At 36.6% G+C, this 19,881-nt stretch overlaps 1 protein-coding gene across 1 annotated transcript; it reads left to right on the forward strand.

The window, feature by feature from the left end:
- Window positions 1–17,236: 17,236 nt before the first annotated feature.
- Window positions 17,237–18,772, forward strand: LOC145737330 (uncharacterized). The gene is made up of 2 exons (XM_081991966.1): window positions 17,237–17,927; window positions 18,075–18,772. Exons 1-2 carry the CDS (start codon window positions 17,237–17,239, stop codon window positions 18,770–18,772), a joined length of 1,389 nt encoding a protein of 462 aa, XP_081848092.1.
- The last annotated feature ends 1,109 nt before the right edge of the window (window positions 18,773–19,881 follow it).

Consider the following 19,881-nt stretch of genomic DNA (forward strand, 5'->3'; position numbering starts at 1 on the left):
TTCTCTCTCTTCATTAAAGTATAGTATTTGTCGGAAGGGGTTCACGTTCAAGTTCGACTAAACGAAATATCTAAAAATTTAGATTCAATTGGATTTATTGTTTTTCTGTGCAGATATAATGTCATTAGAATCATTTTAGAGGAGTATACAGAGTTAAAAGCCTACTTTGCATTAGTTGTAGACAAAGAAAAATCTTACACGGCTAGGACTTTAAATAGCATGTTACAGGATTCCCAAAATTACATATATTTGGTCTTCTTAAAGCCCATACTGTATGAAATGAATGCATTAAATTTGATATTTCAAAAAGATTTTTTAGAAATTGGTAAAGCAATTGAAGATGTGCAAACAATAATAATGTTTCTGGCTGCAAAGATTTTTAAGCCTGTATTTCTTAGTTTTAATGACGTTTCAACAATATAACCAATGATTTAGCTCTTCTTGATACAAACAACATTGACCTGGGTATTGAATTTAATCTAGCCTTAAATGAAAATAAAATATCCACCCACGATCTCATCAATATAAAGGACAGATTGAAAAATATGTTCATTGTCTATTGAAAGGTACAATAGATAGATTTTCCACAAATCTCAATCACTTTAAAGATTTAAAAGTTTATAGTCCTTCTGTTTGCTTGTCTCAAACTTTGCGGGTACAATTTGCATTTCTACCATTTATCAATGTTTTTATTGATACTGAAAAAATAAGTATGTATAACTGACAACAATACTTTGATCAAAATCAACTGGGCTGAGTGGTATGGCAATCAAATTTTACAAAATTCATAAACTTTTTTGACAACAGTTCTTTATCATAAAAATGCGGGGGTTGTAAGGATATTTGAAAACATTGGAAGATTTGTTTTTTATTACTTTCATTGCCTACTTCAAATGCAAGTCGAAAGAAAATTTAGTTTAATAAATGCTACTAAAACTAAATTACGTAACAAAATTAATTTAGATATGCTCAATGCTTTTTTAATAATCAAAACAAAATTATATTCAGAAAATAAATGTTGTAAATCTGTATGGCTTTCAAAATAAAAAAGAAGAAAATCATAATACTGCTGTTAGCTGTTGAGTTTAGTTTAAATTAAATTTAAGTGTATCTTCGTTATTGTTCATATTTAGAAAAAGCGTCAAAGGAAAAAAACCTTATTTTTTGGAGCCCTATTCGCAGGTGAAAAGAAAGCACCAACTTTGGAATCACTCTGTATAAACAATCTTTATTTCCTAGGAAAACGGCTATCGACCTACAATGGGCTTTCTGCCAATGTAATAGAAATACAGCTAAATGTATTTACATAAATATTTACATGTTAAAAAAAAATGTTTTACAAAAAAAAGTTAAATTTAACAGTTAGTCCGTTTTTTAGGTAAAATGCTCCAACATAGTATATTGGGGAAAGGCGTAGCGAGATTGTCTAGTTGGTCTTGTGACGGAGAGAGGGTTTATTATTGTCCAGTTGTGGGGGTTGCCTTTCCATTTTGCCTCTAGTTTCGTTAATCGTTCTGTTATTTTTTTCATTTGTGTCCGTTTGTAGAGTAATTCGTTAGATGGATTATGTAGCGGGTTTCGAGGGTGTCTAATCTTGGTTATTAGTCTAAGTGCAATTTGTTCTGTAGTTTGTATGTGTTTTTTTTTGTTTTGGTGGTCGCAATAACTCTTAGTACGTGTCCGTAGTCGAGTTGAGGTCGGCAAATAAATTTGTATATTTTAGTTGCAGTTTTTGTGCTTATACTTAATTATTTTATTTCTGGTCTTGGTGTAGTTACATTACCGTCTGTTGTTACTGTGGGGGAGTTCCTTTTATTTTATGATTTGGTAAGAGTAGTTGTTTTTCGTGGAGTTTGGTGTTAATCTCCATTTGTAGAACCATGCCGTCGTGTTGTCTGTTAATGTCTGAAGCTCCTCTACAGCTTTTGCAGTAGTTTTCGCATGAACTATGAGTGCAGTACCGTCAGTCATATTGTAGAATGTAGTCATGTTTGCTTATGTAGTTTTTGTCAAGTAGATTGTGGTTGTATATGTCATGGCAGTAGATATTGTAGAGGAAAGGTAATAAAGGCGACCCTTGTGGTAGTCCTTGTTCAGGAATAAAAGGAAAGGAAAGGGTGTTGTCTATACGTATTTCTAGTTGCCTGTTTTCCAGTAAGTTTCTAATAATGTGGATTAAGTATTTAAGTGTGTTCAGTTTGTGTAGTTTGTATAGTAGTCCTTTGGGCCAAACGCTGTCAAATGCTTTATTGATGTCCATAAAGAGACATGCTGATTTCTTGTTTTCAAGATGCGTAGTTTGAATTTTGCTAGTTAGTATGAACAAGGGGTGAACAGTTGAGTGGTTAGGTTGAAAACCCAATTGGTATGGCGGTATGTGTTGTCCAATTAAGTGTTGTAGTCTATTCTTTATAATATTTTCAAACATTTTGCTCACTACAGGAAGTAGTGTAATGGGTCTAAAGTTTTGTACTTGTGTGTTGTTTAGTCCCGTTTTTGGAATGGGGATTATTATTCCCGTTTTCCAAGTCTCTGGTATTATGTTATTTTTTATGCATTTATTGAATATGTTAAATATAATTTTGTGCGTTTGTGAAGTTGTTCTTCAAAATTTTACTTTTTATCCTGGTGCTGTGTTTTTCGTTTAAGTGTAAGTCGTTGTTGAAGTAGTTGTCGTACCAATCAGTTATTCTAGTCCAGTTCTGATCATCAAAATTAGGGTTTGTTGAAATTGCGAAAGCTCTTTGTCTTGTCTGGCAAATGCGTCTGCTTTGTCTTTGTCTGTATCTAGTTCAGTACCGTTTTCGATGATTGTGCCAATAAAGTTTTTTTTGTAGCGCGAGAGTTTTTCCCGCGTCACGTTCGATTTCTTGGCAAGCTTCTAGCCATTTTTCTTGTCCATAATGATCTATTATCTCGTCTATTATAGCTCTTTCTCTCTAAAGAAGAATTCGTTTCAAAGGTTGTGTGCTACGTTAAAGTTACCCAAAAAATTAAGATACGCAACTACGTGAAAGATGTAGTTGAGAAATATTCAGATGATCAAGTAAGTTGCTCTTTAAAAATATCTATGTGTTAAAATAACTGTTGATTCTTTCAGTTTAAAGAGCATTTTCGTATAGCGAAAGCCACATAGAAAAAGCTTGTGATGTTATTTAAGAAAAGCAGGTTTTTTTCCGAAAGGAAGTCATGGTTCAAAAGTGCACAGTGCAGAAACGCATATTCTTTCATTCTTGTGGTTAGTTCCTTATGTTATATTTTGTACTGTATAAAATAACTAACTATTCAAACTCATTGAAGGATTGCTGGGAATAAAACTGTTTTAAGAAGTGTTGGAGCTCGGTTCAATATTAGTTTATCGACTTTGCATGTGATCTCAAGGCGGGTGATTAATTTTCTGCTTTCAATTGCACCCAATATTATACGTTTTCCTGAAACGGAAGAAGAAAAGAACCAAGTAGCCACAGAATTTGAACAGGTATATCATTCTTATATTAATAATATTGTAATAAAGAGCTCTAACAGTATGGCTATACTGTGGTTCTAACATCTACTATGACTTCAAATCAGATATCTGGATTTCCTGAGTAGTAGGCTGCATCGATCGAACTTACATCAGTATAAGGACCCCAGACAACAAACTGAGGTCAACTTACACCAACAGACATGACATGCAGTCCATGACTCTACAGGGAATTTGTGATAACCAACGTCGTTTTCTAGATGTATCCATCAAAAATTCATGATGCGAGGATTTTTAGACTGTCATTTATTTCTGCCAAAGTGAATAGTTTAGGTCCTCAATTCCATGTTTTGGGGGATAGTGCCTACCCATTATCGGAAAATCTTCTGACTGCTTATAGGGACTATGGAAACTTAACCAAAGTCAGAAAATCTATAATTACAAAATCTCAGCTACGAGAGTGAGAATTGAAAACACATTCGGTATTTTGAAAGGGCGGTTTTGACAGTTGATGAAACTGGAATATCACTCTGTCAGAAAATTGGCTTCATTTATAGTTGCCTGTTGTGTCTTACACAATGCCTGTATAGACAATGGTGATCTATTTCAAGAGGAGCCATGTCCTGAGGATATAGGATAAGAAAATTATGCACCTGAAGTTCATGGCAATAGAGAAAAGGGAATGATTAAAAGGGATAATATTGCTGTGTTACTATCAAATAGGGAATAATTAGTTTGCATTTCAATGAATATATAGATGTTAAGAATTATATTTAATTTATTGAGTTTCATTTGTTATTCCTTTTAAAACCAAATATAACGATTATTTTACTTTTTATTATAAAACAGGTGAGTATTAAAAATATATCAAAAATAAAATTTTATAAACTCAAAACGTAAAAACTATAAAACCAAACATAAAAAAATATTCTTATAAAAAATGAAACTCTCCATACTACAGTCTTAAAAAAATGCAGGACTGGAAATGTTAAACACGTAATACATTCAAATGTCTTTTGGAAAGTCACATTACTTAGTACTTTTTCTTAGTTTTTCTCAGTCCCAAAAAGTTCTTTAATAAGCTGTAACTTCTCTTGATGTCTTCTTTATTTTGTTCCTTTTTATCATGTAGCTCCTTCGAGAATTTAATCATTTCTTTTTTATTTGTGGAAGATTATCTTTTATTAATTTTTATTGTGGGATTACTGGAGATATTTTTTAATAATTCTTCTTTATTAGCACTGATTAAAATCTCTTGTTGGATGCTATCATCAATTGACTGATTTTTTTCTATTCCAGTAGCAAAAGGGACTTCAACTCTAACTCCTCCTGAAGTTCTGTTATTTCCAATAGCATTCACCTTTCTTTTTATGATTGTTTTGTACCTGGTCTCACACTGACCAGGAGTTCTTACCAGATTCATGTGTAATTTTATTTCATCACTAATATTCTGCCACATAGTTTTTTTGTTTCTAAATTTTAGAGGTCTAACTTGAGGTAAGTATTCGTGATATAAATCCAACAATAACTTGGTTTCGCTATCCCCCTATATGAATCTTTTTGTTGGTACCATAGATCCGTCGTTTTCTGACTTGTTCCTTCCATGCTATTATTGGATGGACAATATAAAGATAACTTATTGTTATGTTCGAATAATGATTGGTCTATGTACAGTATTTTATCAATGCCTACTGTCACTTCACATAAAAGATTATTGTCTTGCGAGGTAGGTTAAAAACACTAAAAAGTTTTCAATATTTTGTTTTCTGAATATTATCACGAATGGAAATCCATTAATTTAAAAGATGGACTTATTATTTAAAAGTATAAATTCATTAAATTAAATCAGATATTCGGTTAGGGCAAAATAATAACATGCGCGAGGGAAAGTTACAGTCAGAATGCACATAGTGCATTATCGCTATTTTTAGCGATGACAAATCCCCGCTACTGTTGTGATGCAGGCGACGAGGAATAAAAAACTACGTGAGCACACACTACAATTCCGATTCACTAAGTTGATAAACCAACCATTTTGTCAATTAGTTTGTGTTATTTAGTTATTAAATTATAGTTTTCTACCAAGTGGTTTGATTCTACCTCTGCAACAAGATCTCGGTAAAGGCGTTTATTAAAGTAATGTTACGGTCTGGGCCTACTATGCTCGATACTTCTTAACGAGCGCTCGCCTCGGGATGAAACCGATGCGCCGTAATATCTGGCCGGGCGCGTATTAAAGTAGGCTACAGTTAGGAAACGCTACCTGGAATATTCTTGAATGGTCAAGGCAACCCGCGAAGCGTTTCGCGGTCATTCTAGAACGTGGTTTGCGAATATAAAAGACGCGGTCTCGACCGCAGTAGTAGTGAATTTGAGAACGCGGTTAAGTTTAAATAGTGGAATAAGTGTGGAATTGTAGTAGTGTTTTTAGTAGCTGTGTTAATTATTGTACGGAGTGTTTTGAAGTGTAATAAATTTATTAATTGTTGAGTTAAATTGACTTTGTGTGAACCCACGGGAAAATCGTAACAATTGGTGTCAGAAGTGCGATCAGACTTTAGTGCGACGTGAATTGGAACTAAACTTCGGGTTAAAGACAGTGTTCAGAACCGGACTAGAGATTTTCGAAACAGTGGTGTGTTAAATTTATTTTATGCCAATAACAAGACGTCAAAGTGCAAACATGGAGGCCCAACTTGCAGCTATGATGGAAATGCTTAAACAAAATCGACAACAAGACAAGGAAGAACAAGAAAGAATTCGACAACAAGACAAGGAAGAACAAGAAAGGATTCGACAACAAGAGAAGGAAGAACAAGAAAGGATTCGACAACAAGAGAAGGAAGAACAAGAAAGGATTCGACAACAAGAGAAGGAAGAAAAAGAAAGAATGAGACAACAAGATATGGAAATGCGTCAAGAAGATAGAGAGCGGCAAGAAAAACGTAACGAAGAAGTATTGAACGTTCTAGCGGGGACCAAAACAGAAATCCAAGAGTATGTAACCCATAGTCTTAAAAAGATGGAGAGTGATGTTGAGGAAAAATTAAAGGATGTTCGGGAAGACATTAATGATGTTCGGGACGACATTAATAAAATTCAGAACGATGTTGAGATAAAGCTACGCGACTTAGAGCAGAAAATTGACAGCAGAGGACCCAGCTCTACAGTGATCACCGGAAACGGGCTCAACAAGATCAAACCTCCCACATACGACGGTCAAACTTCATGGGCAACGTACCAACTCCAATTTGAGGCCGCTGCAAATGCAAATAGATGGAGTAACGAGGAAAAGGCTGTAGCACTGGTGGTGGCATTACGAGGACCTGCATTGGAGCTGTTACAGACTCTGCCTATCGCCCAACAAAGCAACTATGACGCATTAGTAGCTGCATTAGAACGACGTTATGGGGATCAGCATAGGAAAGGAGTGTACCAAACACAATTAAAGGCAAGACTGCAGAAAACTGGTGAAAATTTACAAGAGTTTGAGGCCGAAATTCGTCGCCTTGTGCATCTGGCTTACCCAGCCGTCCCGGATGAAATCGAAGAAGAACTTGTGGCACAGTATTTTGTAGATGGGATTCGAGATCTGGAAGTAAAGAAAATGCTGAAGATGTTCAAAGGAAGCAACAGCAGCGAATTACTGGTTCGAGCGCTGGAAGTTGAAGCTGCGTGCAATGACTTAAAGCCAAGGATCAGGGCTGTGACTATTCAAGAGGAGAGAGAACCGCCAGCCGATCATGCTGCTACACCAATGAATGAAATTAAATCAATGTTCGGCCAAATAGTGCAACAAATGGCAGCATTAGCAAATGGCCAGTCCACACAGGTAGAACGGTCACGCCCGATCACTAGAGTGGAGTGTTATCGATGCGGACGTACGGGACACATTAAACGAGATTGTCGAGTAAGGATACCGTCCCGCTCTCCAACGAGGGACGTACAACCATCCAGAAGGGACCAGGAAAACTCCCACTAGTCAACATTACGGGGCGAATGTTGACTAGCGAAGACAAAGCCCCCAGAATTATCTCCATCAGAAGCCTGGGTAGATCAATGGGAAGCCTGAACGTAGATGGAAAGGTGGATGCGATGAACGTTACTTTTACTTTGGATACCGGTGCGGCAGTATCTTTGATCCGGTCAAACCTTGTGGATAAAAGTCAAGTTAAGCCTTTACGAAGAAGTATTCTCCTGCGCACTGTGACTGGAGAATCGGCTAAAGTTTTAGGAGAAATAACAGTCAAGATTTGCCTTGGAAGGATTACGTTTTACCACACCGTGTTAGTAGCAGATATTGAAGATGAATTTATTCTGGGAATGGACCTGATTCGTCAACATGGATTTTCTTTTAATCCCGAGCAAAATATCCTAAGGTTTGGAAGTGAAGAGTTCATCCTGTCAACCAGTCACCGCTGTGAGTCACCCATTAATGTTTTGGCATCTCAGACAGTTAAAATAAGCGGCAATTCCGAGCAAATAATCATTGGACATTTGGAGCAGAATTCTGGGAGCTGTGTTGGACTTGTACGAAACCCGGACCGACCAGGAAAATGCCTCATTGGGAAATCACTTGTAAATGGAGGAAGTGAAGTCCCAATAAGAGTTGCAAACATTTTTCCAGACGACGTCAAAATCAACAAAGGCGAAATTATTGCGGTATTCGAGCCTGTAGTCAAAATCACCAATTGCGATGGGTTACCAGAACAGGAGGAGCAGTTGGGGGAAAACAAGCTCTTAAATGAACTTGAAAAGACCTGGAAACATCTGTCAACACCACAACTGAAGAAGGCTCGGAAACTGATTTTGGACCATGGTAGCATATTTGGAACACCGAATAATATGGGAAAAACTACCATTGTAAAACACCGAATTAACACCGGCAATGCACAACCGATTCGACAACCACCTAGGAGACTACCAATAGCCAAACAACAGGAAGTGCAGGAATTAGTGGACAGGATGCTTGACGACGGAGTTATAGAAGAATCCTGCAGCCCTTGGTCATCACCTGTTGTTCTGGTCACTAAGAAAGATGGATCAAGCAGATTTTGTGTAGATTACCGAAAACTGAATGACGTGACCAAAAAGGACAGCTATCCACTTCCCCGTATTGACGACACACTGACGACTTTGGCAGGATCCTGTTGGTTTTCTACTTTAGATTTGAAGAGTGGGTACTGGCAAGTTGGCATTGAGGAGCAAGATAAGGAGAAGACTGCTTTTTCTGCTGGAAATGGGCTGTACCAATTCAATGTGATGCCCTTCGGACTTTGTAATGCTCCTGCTACGTTTGAAAGACTAATGGAAATTGTGCTTCGTGGCCTTAACTGGAAGACTTGCTTGGTTTATCTGGACGATATCATGGTGATGGGAAAAACTTTTGAAGAACATCTGGACAACTTGCAAGAAGTATTTGCTAGAATAGGTGGTGCCCATCTTCGATTGAACGCCAAAAAGTGTTGGTTCTTCCAAAAGCAAGTCGAATTCCTTGGGCATGTGGTGACGGTCGACGGAATCCAGACGGACGACAAGAAGATCCAAGCAATTAGAGAATGGCCAGTACCAAAGGATAAACACGAACTCAGAAGTTTTCTAGGACTTGCCACCTACTACAGACGGTTTGTGGAAGGATTTGCCAACATCGCAGCTCCGCTACATCAACTTACTGAGGACAAAACACCCTACTGTTGGAATACCCAATGTGATCAGGCGTTCAGAAGGTTAAAGGCATCACTTTGCTCCAGTCCCATCCTCAGTTATCCACAACCAAAAGGAAAGTTCATTTTAGACACAGATGCCAGTAATTCTGGTATTGGAGCTGTATTGTCTCAAATCCAAAACGGAGAAGAACATGTTATAGAATACTTCAGTAGGAAACTTACCAAAGCAGAACGGAACTACTGTGTAACGAGAAAAGAGCTACTGGCAATAGTAAAATCAGTCGATCACTTTCACAAGTACTTGTACGGACAGGAATTTTTGATAAGGACTGACCATGCGGCACTCAAGTGGCTCCTCGGAATGAAACAACCGGAAGGACAAGTAGCAAGATGGCTTGAAAAACTCCAGCAGTATAATTTCAACATCAAGCATCGACCCGGAAAGCTGCATAATAACGCAGATGCTCTATCAAGAAGACCTTGCGCCGAAGATTGCAAACATTGCCAGAAAACGGAACAACGTGAAGGAGTTGTGTCCATCAGAATGGTTCAGCTGAAGACCGATGATGAATGGAGTCCCGATGAGATTAGGAAGGATCAACTAGAAGACAGTGACATAGGCCCATTGTTGTTGAGAAAGGAACAAAGCGAGCCAAGACCAACATGGCAAGAAATCTCTAGCAAAGGCCTGACGTTCAAAGCACTTTGGGCTCAGTGGGACTCGCTTGTGGTTGAAGGCGGCTTGCTAAAAAGAGCTTGGGAGAGTGCCGATGGAAAAGAGATAAGGAAGCAGCTGGTAGTTCCCAGAGGAAGGGTCGACCACGTACTGGAGGAAATGCACAATGGAAAGACTGGTGCTCATTTGGGAGTAAATAAGACTTTGGACAAAATCCGGCAACGCTTTTACTGGGTGAACTACTGCCAAGACGTGAAATCATGGTGTCGACAATGTTCCATTTGTGCAGCTAGCCACGGACCACAGACGAGATCCCGGGGACCTATGAAGCAGTACAACGTAGGATTGCCTTTCGAACGTTTAGGCATAGACGTCGCTGGGCCTTTTCCGGAGACCAACAGAGGCAACAAGTACATTCTTGTTGCCATGGATTACTTTAGCAAATGGCCTGAGGTGTTTGCGATTCCAAATCAAGAAGCCAGCACAGTCGCTGATATTCTCGTCGAAAATGTCTTCAGTAGATTTGGTGTGCCGTTGGAGTTACACTCTGATCAGGGACGAAACTTTGAGTCCAAGCTCTTTCAGAGGCTCTGTGACCTGCTAGGCATTAGGAAGACCCGAACAACGCCGCTTCATCCTCAGTCGGATGGCATGGTCGAGAGATTTAATAAGACCATAGAGCAACATCTCTCAAAGGTTGTTGATCAGCATCAGAAAGATTGGGACCAGCATATTCCGCTCTTCTTGATGGCTTATAGAGCAGCAGTCCACAACTCAACGGGACAGTCACCATCTAAAGTTCTGTTTGGTCGAGAACTGCGACTTCCATGTGATGTGGTGTTCGGATCTCCAACAGGCCAAAGCACGAACATTGAGAACTACGTTGACGAGTTGCAGGACAGATTACTGAACATCCATGATCTGGTCAGAGAAAGTTTGAATCTAGCTAGCGATAAGATGAAAGCTCGTTATGATCTGAGGGCCAATTCGGGAGGGTTCCAGAAGGATGATAAAGTTTGGTTGTTTAACCCTCAGAGGAAGAAAGGCAAATCACCGAAATTAACACCTGTTTGGGAGGGACCTTACAATGTGGTAAAAAGGTTAAACGACGTTGTGTACAGAGTCCAACGCAGCCCCAAAGGCAAGATGAAAATTGTCCATCTGGACAGACTCAAGAAATACCAGGGATTAGATGAAGCGGATCGGGACGATCAGCTTTAAGAGGGGGGCAGTGTTACGGTCTGGGCCTACTATGCTCGATACTTCTTAACGAGCGCTCGCCTCGGGATGAAACCGATGCGCCGTAATATCTGGCCGGGCGCGTATTAAAGTAGGCTACAGTTAGGAAACGCTACCTGGAATATTCTTGAATGGTCAAGGCAACCCGCGAAGCGTTTCGCGGTCATTCTAGAACGTGGTTTGCGAATATAAAAGACGCGGTCTCGACCGCAGTAGTAGTGAATTTGAGAACGCGGTTAAGTTTAAATAGTGGAATAAGTGTGGAATTGTAGTAGTGTTTTTAGTAGCTGTGTTAATTATTGTACGGAGTGTTTTGAAGTGTAATAAATTTATTAATTGTTGAGTTAAATTGACTTTGTGTGAACCCACGGGAAAATCGTAACAGTAATAAACGCACGTCTCGTTAAACTTGTTGGACTAAAAGGTCTTTACAATTTAAACGTGACATTTGGTGGAGGCGTCGGCCTTGTGTCAGTGACATTTGGTAGAATTTGCCGTATTTCAGAACGGCGTTTGATAGAGTTGTTTCAGGTAGATGAAAACTACTGTTAAAATGTGATAATTACCTCTCTAAAACAAAAAATTTTTACATGTCTTCTAAATCGGAAGTTAAAAATAAAATCCACACTGTAAAACAGCGGATTGTGTTATTTCGATGTCGAGGTCAAGCATTCCCGATAACGACAAAAAATGTGCCGATGCGCTAAATGAAACTTCTAATTGTCGACAAATATTTTTTTACTTATTATGTGTAGGTACCCGCTTTAAATAAAAGCATAGTGCAGAGTTAAAAGAGGATTTCGATATGTTTCCACCGTTGAAAACGAACGGTACGTAATAAACCGAAGGTTATTATTTGGTTGCTTGCAAAAATCGCGACATTAGTGGAAAGTAAAGCAGACTAATTAGTTCTATTTGACGCCGCGTGCCGGTGTGACTGACTTGTTTTATTGCACTCGTCTAGTCGCATCGCCGCGAATGTGTCGACAAAGAAACTGCTGATTGATAAATTTTAATGTTTGATGTTTTTTTTATAAATGCACATGATAATTTACCTACATGAAATAACAAGTCGAAATGTTGCATTGGCTAAGAATAATTAAATTTGATTTTACTATGGAAAAAATGACAACTGATTTAAAAAGTGACTCAAGTTTTTTTTTTAATACGAGTGGAAAATCATACATTTGTAATAAAGTATTTCTGAAGTGATATTTAACACATTCAACACACATACTACTCGAATGAGACGATAAGACCCACACATCATGATAATGTGACTTTACTTTTAATTTATTTCAGCTGAATTTTATTACGTTAAATAATTAAGGTGGAAAACGCTAGCTGAGCGTAATACCTTATTATGTAAGTGGCACATAGAGTTTGTTTCTTTAACCGACCCTTTGTAATGAGTTTTATGAGTACTAAAGTTTCGACTTACATGCAGTTGAACTATTTTTGGTGCATCTGTACGAAGATGTCCAGCGCAAGATTCATAATTAAATGAAATAAATATTGAATTGCCAATGGAAAAATATTGGTATCTTTTATAAAGGAGTAATTTAAATACTCAAGAATTCAACAGGAAAAACAGTATAATTCAATATTGGTAGGAGTATTAGCTCCCAAAGTAGTTGTTTCTGATTTTTCCCTTCTCAGTTGAGAAGTTTCTGATACAGAAAGGTCTGTACATGTTGAGAGATATTTGTTTTAGTGCCACACAGCAATACTGTTTGCTGTTATTGATGTTAGGGCAGAAACTTTGTGCATGAACTTTTCTCAAAGAACAAACCAAAAGTATTTTTGAATGCGAAATTAGTAGCAGGCTGAATGATTGTGTGTATGCTAAACCTTATACATACGTTTATTAGGTTTTGAAAATTGGGTCTTTGAAGCAAATCGATACTAGACTTCTTTAAACTCGGATATAAAAAGGTCCATATAAAGTAGCTAAATTTGTCAATATTTTCAGGCAACGGAGATTCCTATTCCTGACAGCAACCGGTTATACGTTATCCTGGAAGTTTGCGTATTAGTTGCTTTAATCGTTTACCTTAATTCCGTTTATAGGATCGTCTCATTACGATGTACAATAAGTTGTACAAATTTCTAGCAGACTGACTACAACTACTTTTTGAAACAAATATTAAACTGCTGAATAATTCAGAGTTACAAGTTACAAGCCCGATAAAGTCAAAATGCTCATAATTAAGTTATAAAAATGATTTACTTTTACTTGCTTAAATGAATTATCCTACAGTAGGATATATTTTGTTTTTTGTGTACATGAAAAATGCGATATATAGGTACGTAGGTACCTAACCAATTGATCATGTAATTCTTTTCTTATGCCGCAGGCAGATGGTGATCACTTTGATATTTAAGTCATCGCGGTACGAACGTTCACAAAAACTGCGTATGGATAAATATCATTGTAATTTCATTTTGACGTGCAAATTTTTAGCATATGAGAATAATTATTAAGAAAAATGGCCATTGTTATTATAAAAGTTAATAAGTGTACACTTGAGTTTTATATCGTGATTTTTCATTGTATGAGTAAATCGATTGATTGAGACTTTATTAAACAAAACTGGGCTAAATACTTATTGAACATTGACAAATAAAGACTGTATTGCACGGTCAAGATACTACTTATTATGCTAATTTTTATACTATTTGGAAAATAGTAAGACAATACATGGTATATTATGAATTATACCACACGAAATAAAGAGTTACAAAAATACATCAGCTCTTGGACTAAAGCAAAAGCGAACATCGCTGCTTATTTCTACTTCGTCCGGCTGATAATTCGAATGATGACAAACTTTAGCCTTGATTCAGCTTAGTAAGGCAAAGTGAAACTAAGACAAACAATGCAAATTTGTGGAGTTATTTTTAATATGCCAGAAATGATTTAAGTTAATCTCTTAATACTTGCGTTTGCATACTAATAACATATTTTTATTTTTACAGAAATCAATGAAGGAAAAGCATTTGATTGAGGACATTACATCCAATTTTTGATAAAACAATCTTCTCCAAAAGGATTTGAAGTTAATTAGAAACGGTTATGTTTCTGTATTTTTTGAAACAGCACATACGTTCTACTTTCCATAACATGAAAACTAGAGCGTCTTATACTTACGGAGTTCAAGCTTTTTAGTTCCAGGACCGGATTCCTGATTATTTTTACATGTCAATTCACTTTATAAAGTAATGCGCAAGACTGCATGCAATTTAGAATTTGAATATAAGTATATTAGGCCTTAATGAACACATATTAACCTTTGTTCTTGTTTTCATTACATGTAAACAAACCACTTGAGGGAGCCATAAGGAGCCAATGTACTACGTGACGCTGTGCAAAGCCAGTATTGGAAGACCAATAAAGATGACACTTAACCTTATCACCAACGTCAACCACATGATGTTAATGGAACCTAAGCAGGAAGAACTATGAAATGGACATTGCTCGACTTCAACTACTGTACTACGTAGGACGGTGACCAGTGAGGGACAATGGGTTAAGTCGTGGACAGGGCAATTTATGATTGTGACAAACATTTTTGTGCGAACAATGGCGCAATACAAATAGCAAAATCAAAACTGCGTATATTGAAGTATATGGTGCGTATTTAAGGGCTACCCAATGTTTCAAATGTTTTATGTTAATTTAAGGGTTACTTTAATGATTAGGATTACTATAATTTTAAGGTACGACGAAGCGATGACGGAAAATGGAGAAAGTAAGCTTTATAGAAAAATATATGATAAAAAATAAATTAAAATCAAATTTTCGCTTTTCATTTTTCTAATAATATTATAATAAGATGAATTTTATATAAGGCTAGCGATAACTTAGATTAATAATTAGAATTGTCAAATGTAGGAGTTACCTCTCTTAGTTTAAACTGGAGGGCCAGTTTCATGGAGGAGGGGCAAATGTCACGAAGGATAATAAATCAAATTTATTACTTGAGCGGAAACATTAAAATTGTGGAATGCGGTCAGAGTGCAACTGCAATTATGATGCATTTGCTGAATTGCGAAATATGTGGAATGTTTTCCAAGTACCGAGGGTCGAAAGGTCGTCACGAGTTGTCGGCTAGACGAGACCAGGTCTGGGAATTTTGATTGGTGGAACCAGTGTCTGGAATGCTATAAGAAGGAAGTTGTACCCTAGAGAGGGGTTCGGTTCGGTTCAGTTCAGTTCATTCCAGTCAGTCCAGTTTTGCTGTGCACCACGTCAGAGAAGGCAGTACCTAGCCAGAAGACTCCGCTCACGCCACAGAATGTAGTCGTCCTGAATTCTGCAACCCGCACCGGGTTTACAAATTAATTAAATGTTAAACCATATCTTAAACTATAATAAATCGCGAGTGCCAAACCCTCCAGGAAGCTGCCCTCATAATTGTTTAACAAATGTAAGTACAGATTTGTTATTGTAATATTTTGTGCATGTAAAAGGTATTGTTTAAAGTGTTACTTTGGGAATTATGTTTGAAGGTTTTATTCCGATTCACTAAGTTGATAAACCAACCATTTTGTCAATTACTTTTAACTGTTATTTAGTTATTAAATTATACTTTTCTACCAAGTGGTTTGATTCTACCTCTGAAACAAGATCTCGGTAAAGGCGTTTATTAAAGTAATAAACGCACGTCTCGCTTAACTTGTTGGGCCAAAAGGGCTTTACAATTTAAACGTGACAATATAATTTTTCTTTATGCATAATTAATTTTGTCCTACATCGTAATTTTGAATATTTGTTTGCTAAATTGTTAAAAGCAAGTCAGTATAACTGAAACGATCGTGTTATGTTACCGAACAAAAAGCCACGGCCATCCCTAAATTTACGTGCCCCCACCAATCCATCAAGTGATTGCCCACACACATATTTAAATAAATATGAAAAGTCCGCAAGATTAAACAACTGAACTTATTCTTTAAAGATTTCATATTTTAATTATTATTTGGACGGACCAGCACAAGTTTGGTATCAAAACTATGTAAATGATCCAAAAAATGTTTTTAATACTTGGGCAATAATTCGAACCGATTTTCTAAAAGAATTCGCAGGTGACCAGCCATTTCGTAAACTGAAATTTAAATTAAACACGCGTTAACATCGGGACAATGAAGACATTAAAACTTATTATTATGACTTACTTACTTTGGCAAATGAAATTAACCCGGACATGTCTTTGGAAACTTTTAGAGATTATTTTGAAAACGGTTTAAATCCGTCGTGTTTTGAAATGTATTATTTGCTAAGCTCTAATAATAAAAATATTAGGGATTTAAGTCAACTAGTCTTGAAAATAAGTGATATTAAAGAGCGTGAATTATTTAGTCAAATAAATTTTTACTGAATGAATTTATGAAAATTGACTTAGCCAAATTTTACATTTCGGACGGAATACATTTGCGGTCTCGTAATGATCGGTTGAAAAACAAATTTGACAAATTCGGTGCTAGTCGTACTAGGCCAAATAAGTATTCTAAAAATGGTGAATTTCACTCCAACAATTATGGTAGAAATAATAATTACAAAAGGAGCAAGTTAAACAAAAATGATTTCAAAGGGTAGTTCAGTGAAAAACGTATGCTACGTGCAAATTTGTAATAATCTTTAGTAAACCGGTTTCGGCCCTTCAGGCCATCATCAGCACTCTAATTCGTCAGATTGAGGCCGATCCACCGCAGATCACCACGCAACCAGCCACCAGAAACATGTCCAGGGTCGAAGGACAGGACTCCATACGTCCATAACACTCCAAACGAAACACCCAACACAGTTTGACTCAACCCAAGATTGCACAATACGTCACAGTATGTTTGTTAAAATTAGATTAAAATGTTAAAACTTCTAAAAATGTTTGTTATTAAAATGGGTAAAAACGGTTTTCGGAATAAATTAGAAGTTAAAACATTAAAAACTATAGTCGATTCACAACCCCAATAGACCAAAACAAAACAAAGCCTGGAACGTGATCAGCTCGTGATAACCGATTTGCAGGTGGCTGGCGCGATTCTTATTGGTCAACTCGGAGAAGGCGGCTTGAGCTTTGGGGTTTGCAAGTGCAAGTTTCCAGGGACGCACTCATTCGTTTACGTGCCTTTTGTTTGCCGTTAAGCTTTTCTGATTATTGTTTAGAGTAATTTTTTATTTTTTGTTTAGCAAAAATGTCTAGTACAGACACTGCAAGTGAAGTTGACACTTTTTTAACTCCCCCTAAGAGAAGGTCTAAAAAACATTTGAATGTGGAGATAAAACAGGTGATTTTAAATGTATATAAACACGAGATAGTGGAAAACCAAACATCGACTATAGACGAAGTTGTTTTAAAGGTCTCACGCAAAGTAGGAGTGTGTCGTGCTTCAGTTTTTAATGTAATAAGAGAGTACAAACGAAATCACACTTTCTCTGAACCAAACACAAATAAAAATAAGAAGACCATTGTGAAATCATTGGACGAGGCTGATAAACATGCGATCAGAAGAAAAGTGCACGATTTTTTTTTTAAAAATGAAATACCCACAATCGACAAGGTATTGAAAGAGGTTAATGAAGATGCCGTTTTGCCAAGTTTCAAACGATCGACTTTTTATAAGCTTTTAAAGCACTTGAATTTTAAATGGAAAAAGCGTGGACGAAATAGTTTGTTAATGGATAGAGAAGAAATTGTGTTGTGGAGAAGAGATTATCTGATTAAAATAAAGTCATTTAGAGAACAAAACAGGAAAATTTACTATCTGGACGAAACGTGGGTTAACGCAGGCCACACTACCTCTAACGTATGGGTCGATGAAACTATCACAACATCGAGAAAAGCTTTTTTAGAAGGACTCTCTACCGGATTAAAAAATCCCACAGGTATGTTCCAAGCTTTTTCATCTCCTTAAGTTGTTCTTGTTTTCCATTTTAGAAGAAACATGCGATTTTAATTCATTCTTCTGTTAAAAAATATTTCCATTTAAATTGTACAGCGAATACATATTAATTTTAATTCTATATTTTTAGGTAAAGGAAAACGACTAATCGTCTGCCATATTGGCAATGAAAATGGATTCGTTGATGACGGCCTGTGGTGTTTTGAATCCAAAAAAACAGGAGACTACCATGAAGAAATGAATGGAGAATCGTTTGAAAACTGGTTTTCCAACATTTTACCCCGTATAGAAGAGAATGCAGTGATTGTCCTTGACAATGCTCCTTATCATTCTCGAAGACTGGAGAAGATTCCAACCACTTCTTCAAATAAATTAGACATTCAAAACTGGTTGCAGTCCAAAAATATCCATTTTGAAGACTCAATGCTCAAAGTCCAACTTTTGGCATTAGTCAAGCAACAAAAGGCTAAATACGAAAAGTACATTATTGATGAACTGGCCGCCAGTCAAAATAAAACTGTACTTCGTTTACCGCCGTACCATTGTGAACTTAATCCAATTGAGCTAATATGGGCTGAAGTCAAAAATTTTGTAGCCCAGCGAAACACTACTTTTAAATTTGGAGACCTCAAGTCAATTTTCAATGAGGCAATACAAAGCATTACAGCGGAGAAATGGGAAAAGTGTGTTGAACATGTAAAGAACAAAGTGGAGAATCAAATGTGGAAGCTGGACAATATAATGGAGGTACAAGTAGAGGCACTGATCATTGACACTGCAGATGATGATGAGGATAGTGATGAAGATGAAAGCACCTCAAGTTCGTAAACACTTTTTTCATGTTTCGCATAACCCGAATCAGGGATAATATGAAACACCGATAAAAAAAAGTTTATCACAAAAATAAAAATAAAAAAATACAGTGTTATCATCAAAATTTGATTACTCTCCTAAACCATGTATAATTTTGGAAAAATCTAGTAGCAATTTGAAACAAATTATATGCGTTTATGTAAAAGAAACGTTTCATATTACCCCGTTCTACGGCACCTACATTTACATTTCAATATTTGTAAACCATTTTTATGTTGTCAAATAAATACCCCTTAAAATATATTGTAATGTACGTTAATATTCCGCCACTAAAATTAATGTTTCTATAATAGGAAAAGCCCTCTAAAGCAAAGTATAATTATTGACGTTACCGTTATTGCCTCTATCTGGTCAACATATAGAAAAACATTCTCTTGTAGTTTTTCCAGACTTTACAAAATTTCTAGCGTTAACAGTGCACATAACTAATAAAATTTAAAAAAATCCATTACAATAGTAAGTATACAATATTTATTACTTCATCGTGGTTCCAAATACGGCCCTGTTTTATAGTACACTTTCCAACAATCACCTGCATAGGGCATGCATTTGTTTACGTTCAGTCTATCCATAAAATGAATATACTATAAATGATAAAACGTTAAAAGTCAAAATTAAAATTAAAAATTTTTGACCAAGGGACGAACGTCTTTTATTTTAAAATTTTTAAAACCGTCTCCCTCGGGGACCGTTTTAACCCATTTTATTGACAAATTTTTTTTTAAAGGTTTAACATTTTAATCTAATTTTAACAATCATATTGTGACGTATCTGTATTGTGCAATCTTGGATTGAGTCAAACTGTGTTGGGTGTTTGCGTTTGTTGAGTGTTGTGAACGTATTGAGTTCTATCCATCCTGGTTGCGTGGTGATCTCCGGTGGATCGGCCTCAATCTGACGAATTAGAGTGCTGATGATGGCCTAAAGGGCTGAAACCGGTTCACTAAGGATTATTAAAAATTTGCATGTAGCATACGTTTTCACAGAACTACTTTTTGTCCTTACCGTGCACACTTGGCATTACCCGCTAAAAATGATTTCTACTATCGAAATGTGTCACGAGA

The sequence above is a fragment of the Ips typographus genome, linkage group LG13 (assembly GCF_016097725.1).
Source record: "Ips typographus isolate SLU linkage group LG13, UJ_Ityp_2.0, whole genome shotgun sequence".
Lineage (NCBI taxonomy): Eukaryota > Metazoa > Arthropoda > Insecta > Coleoptera > Curculionidae > Ips > Ips typographus.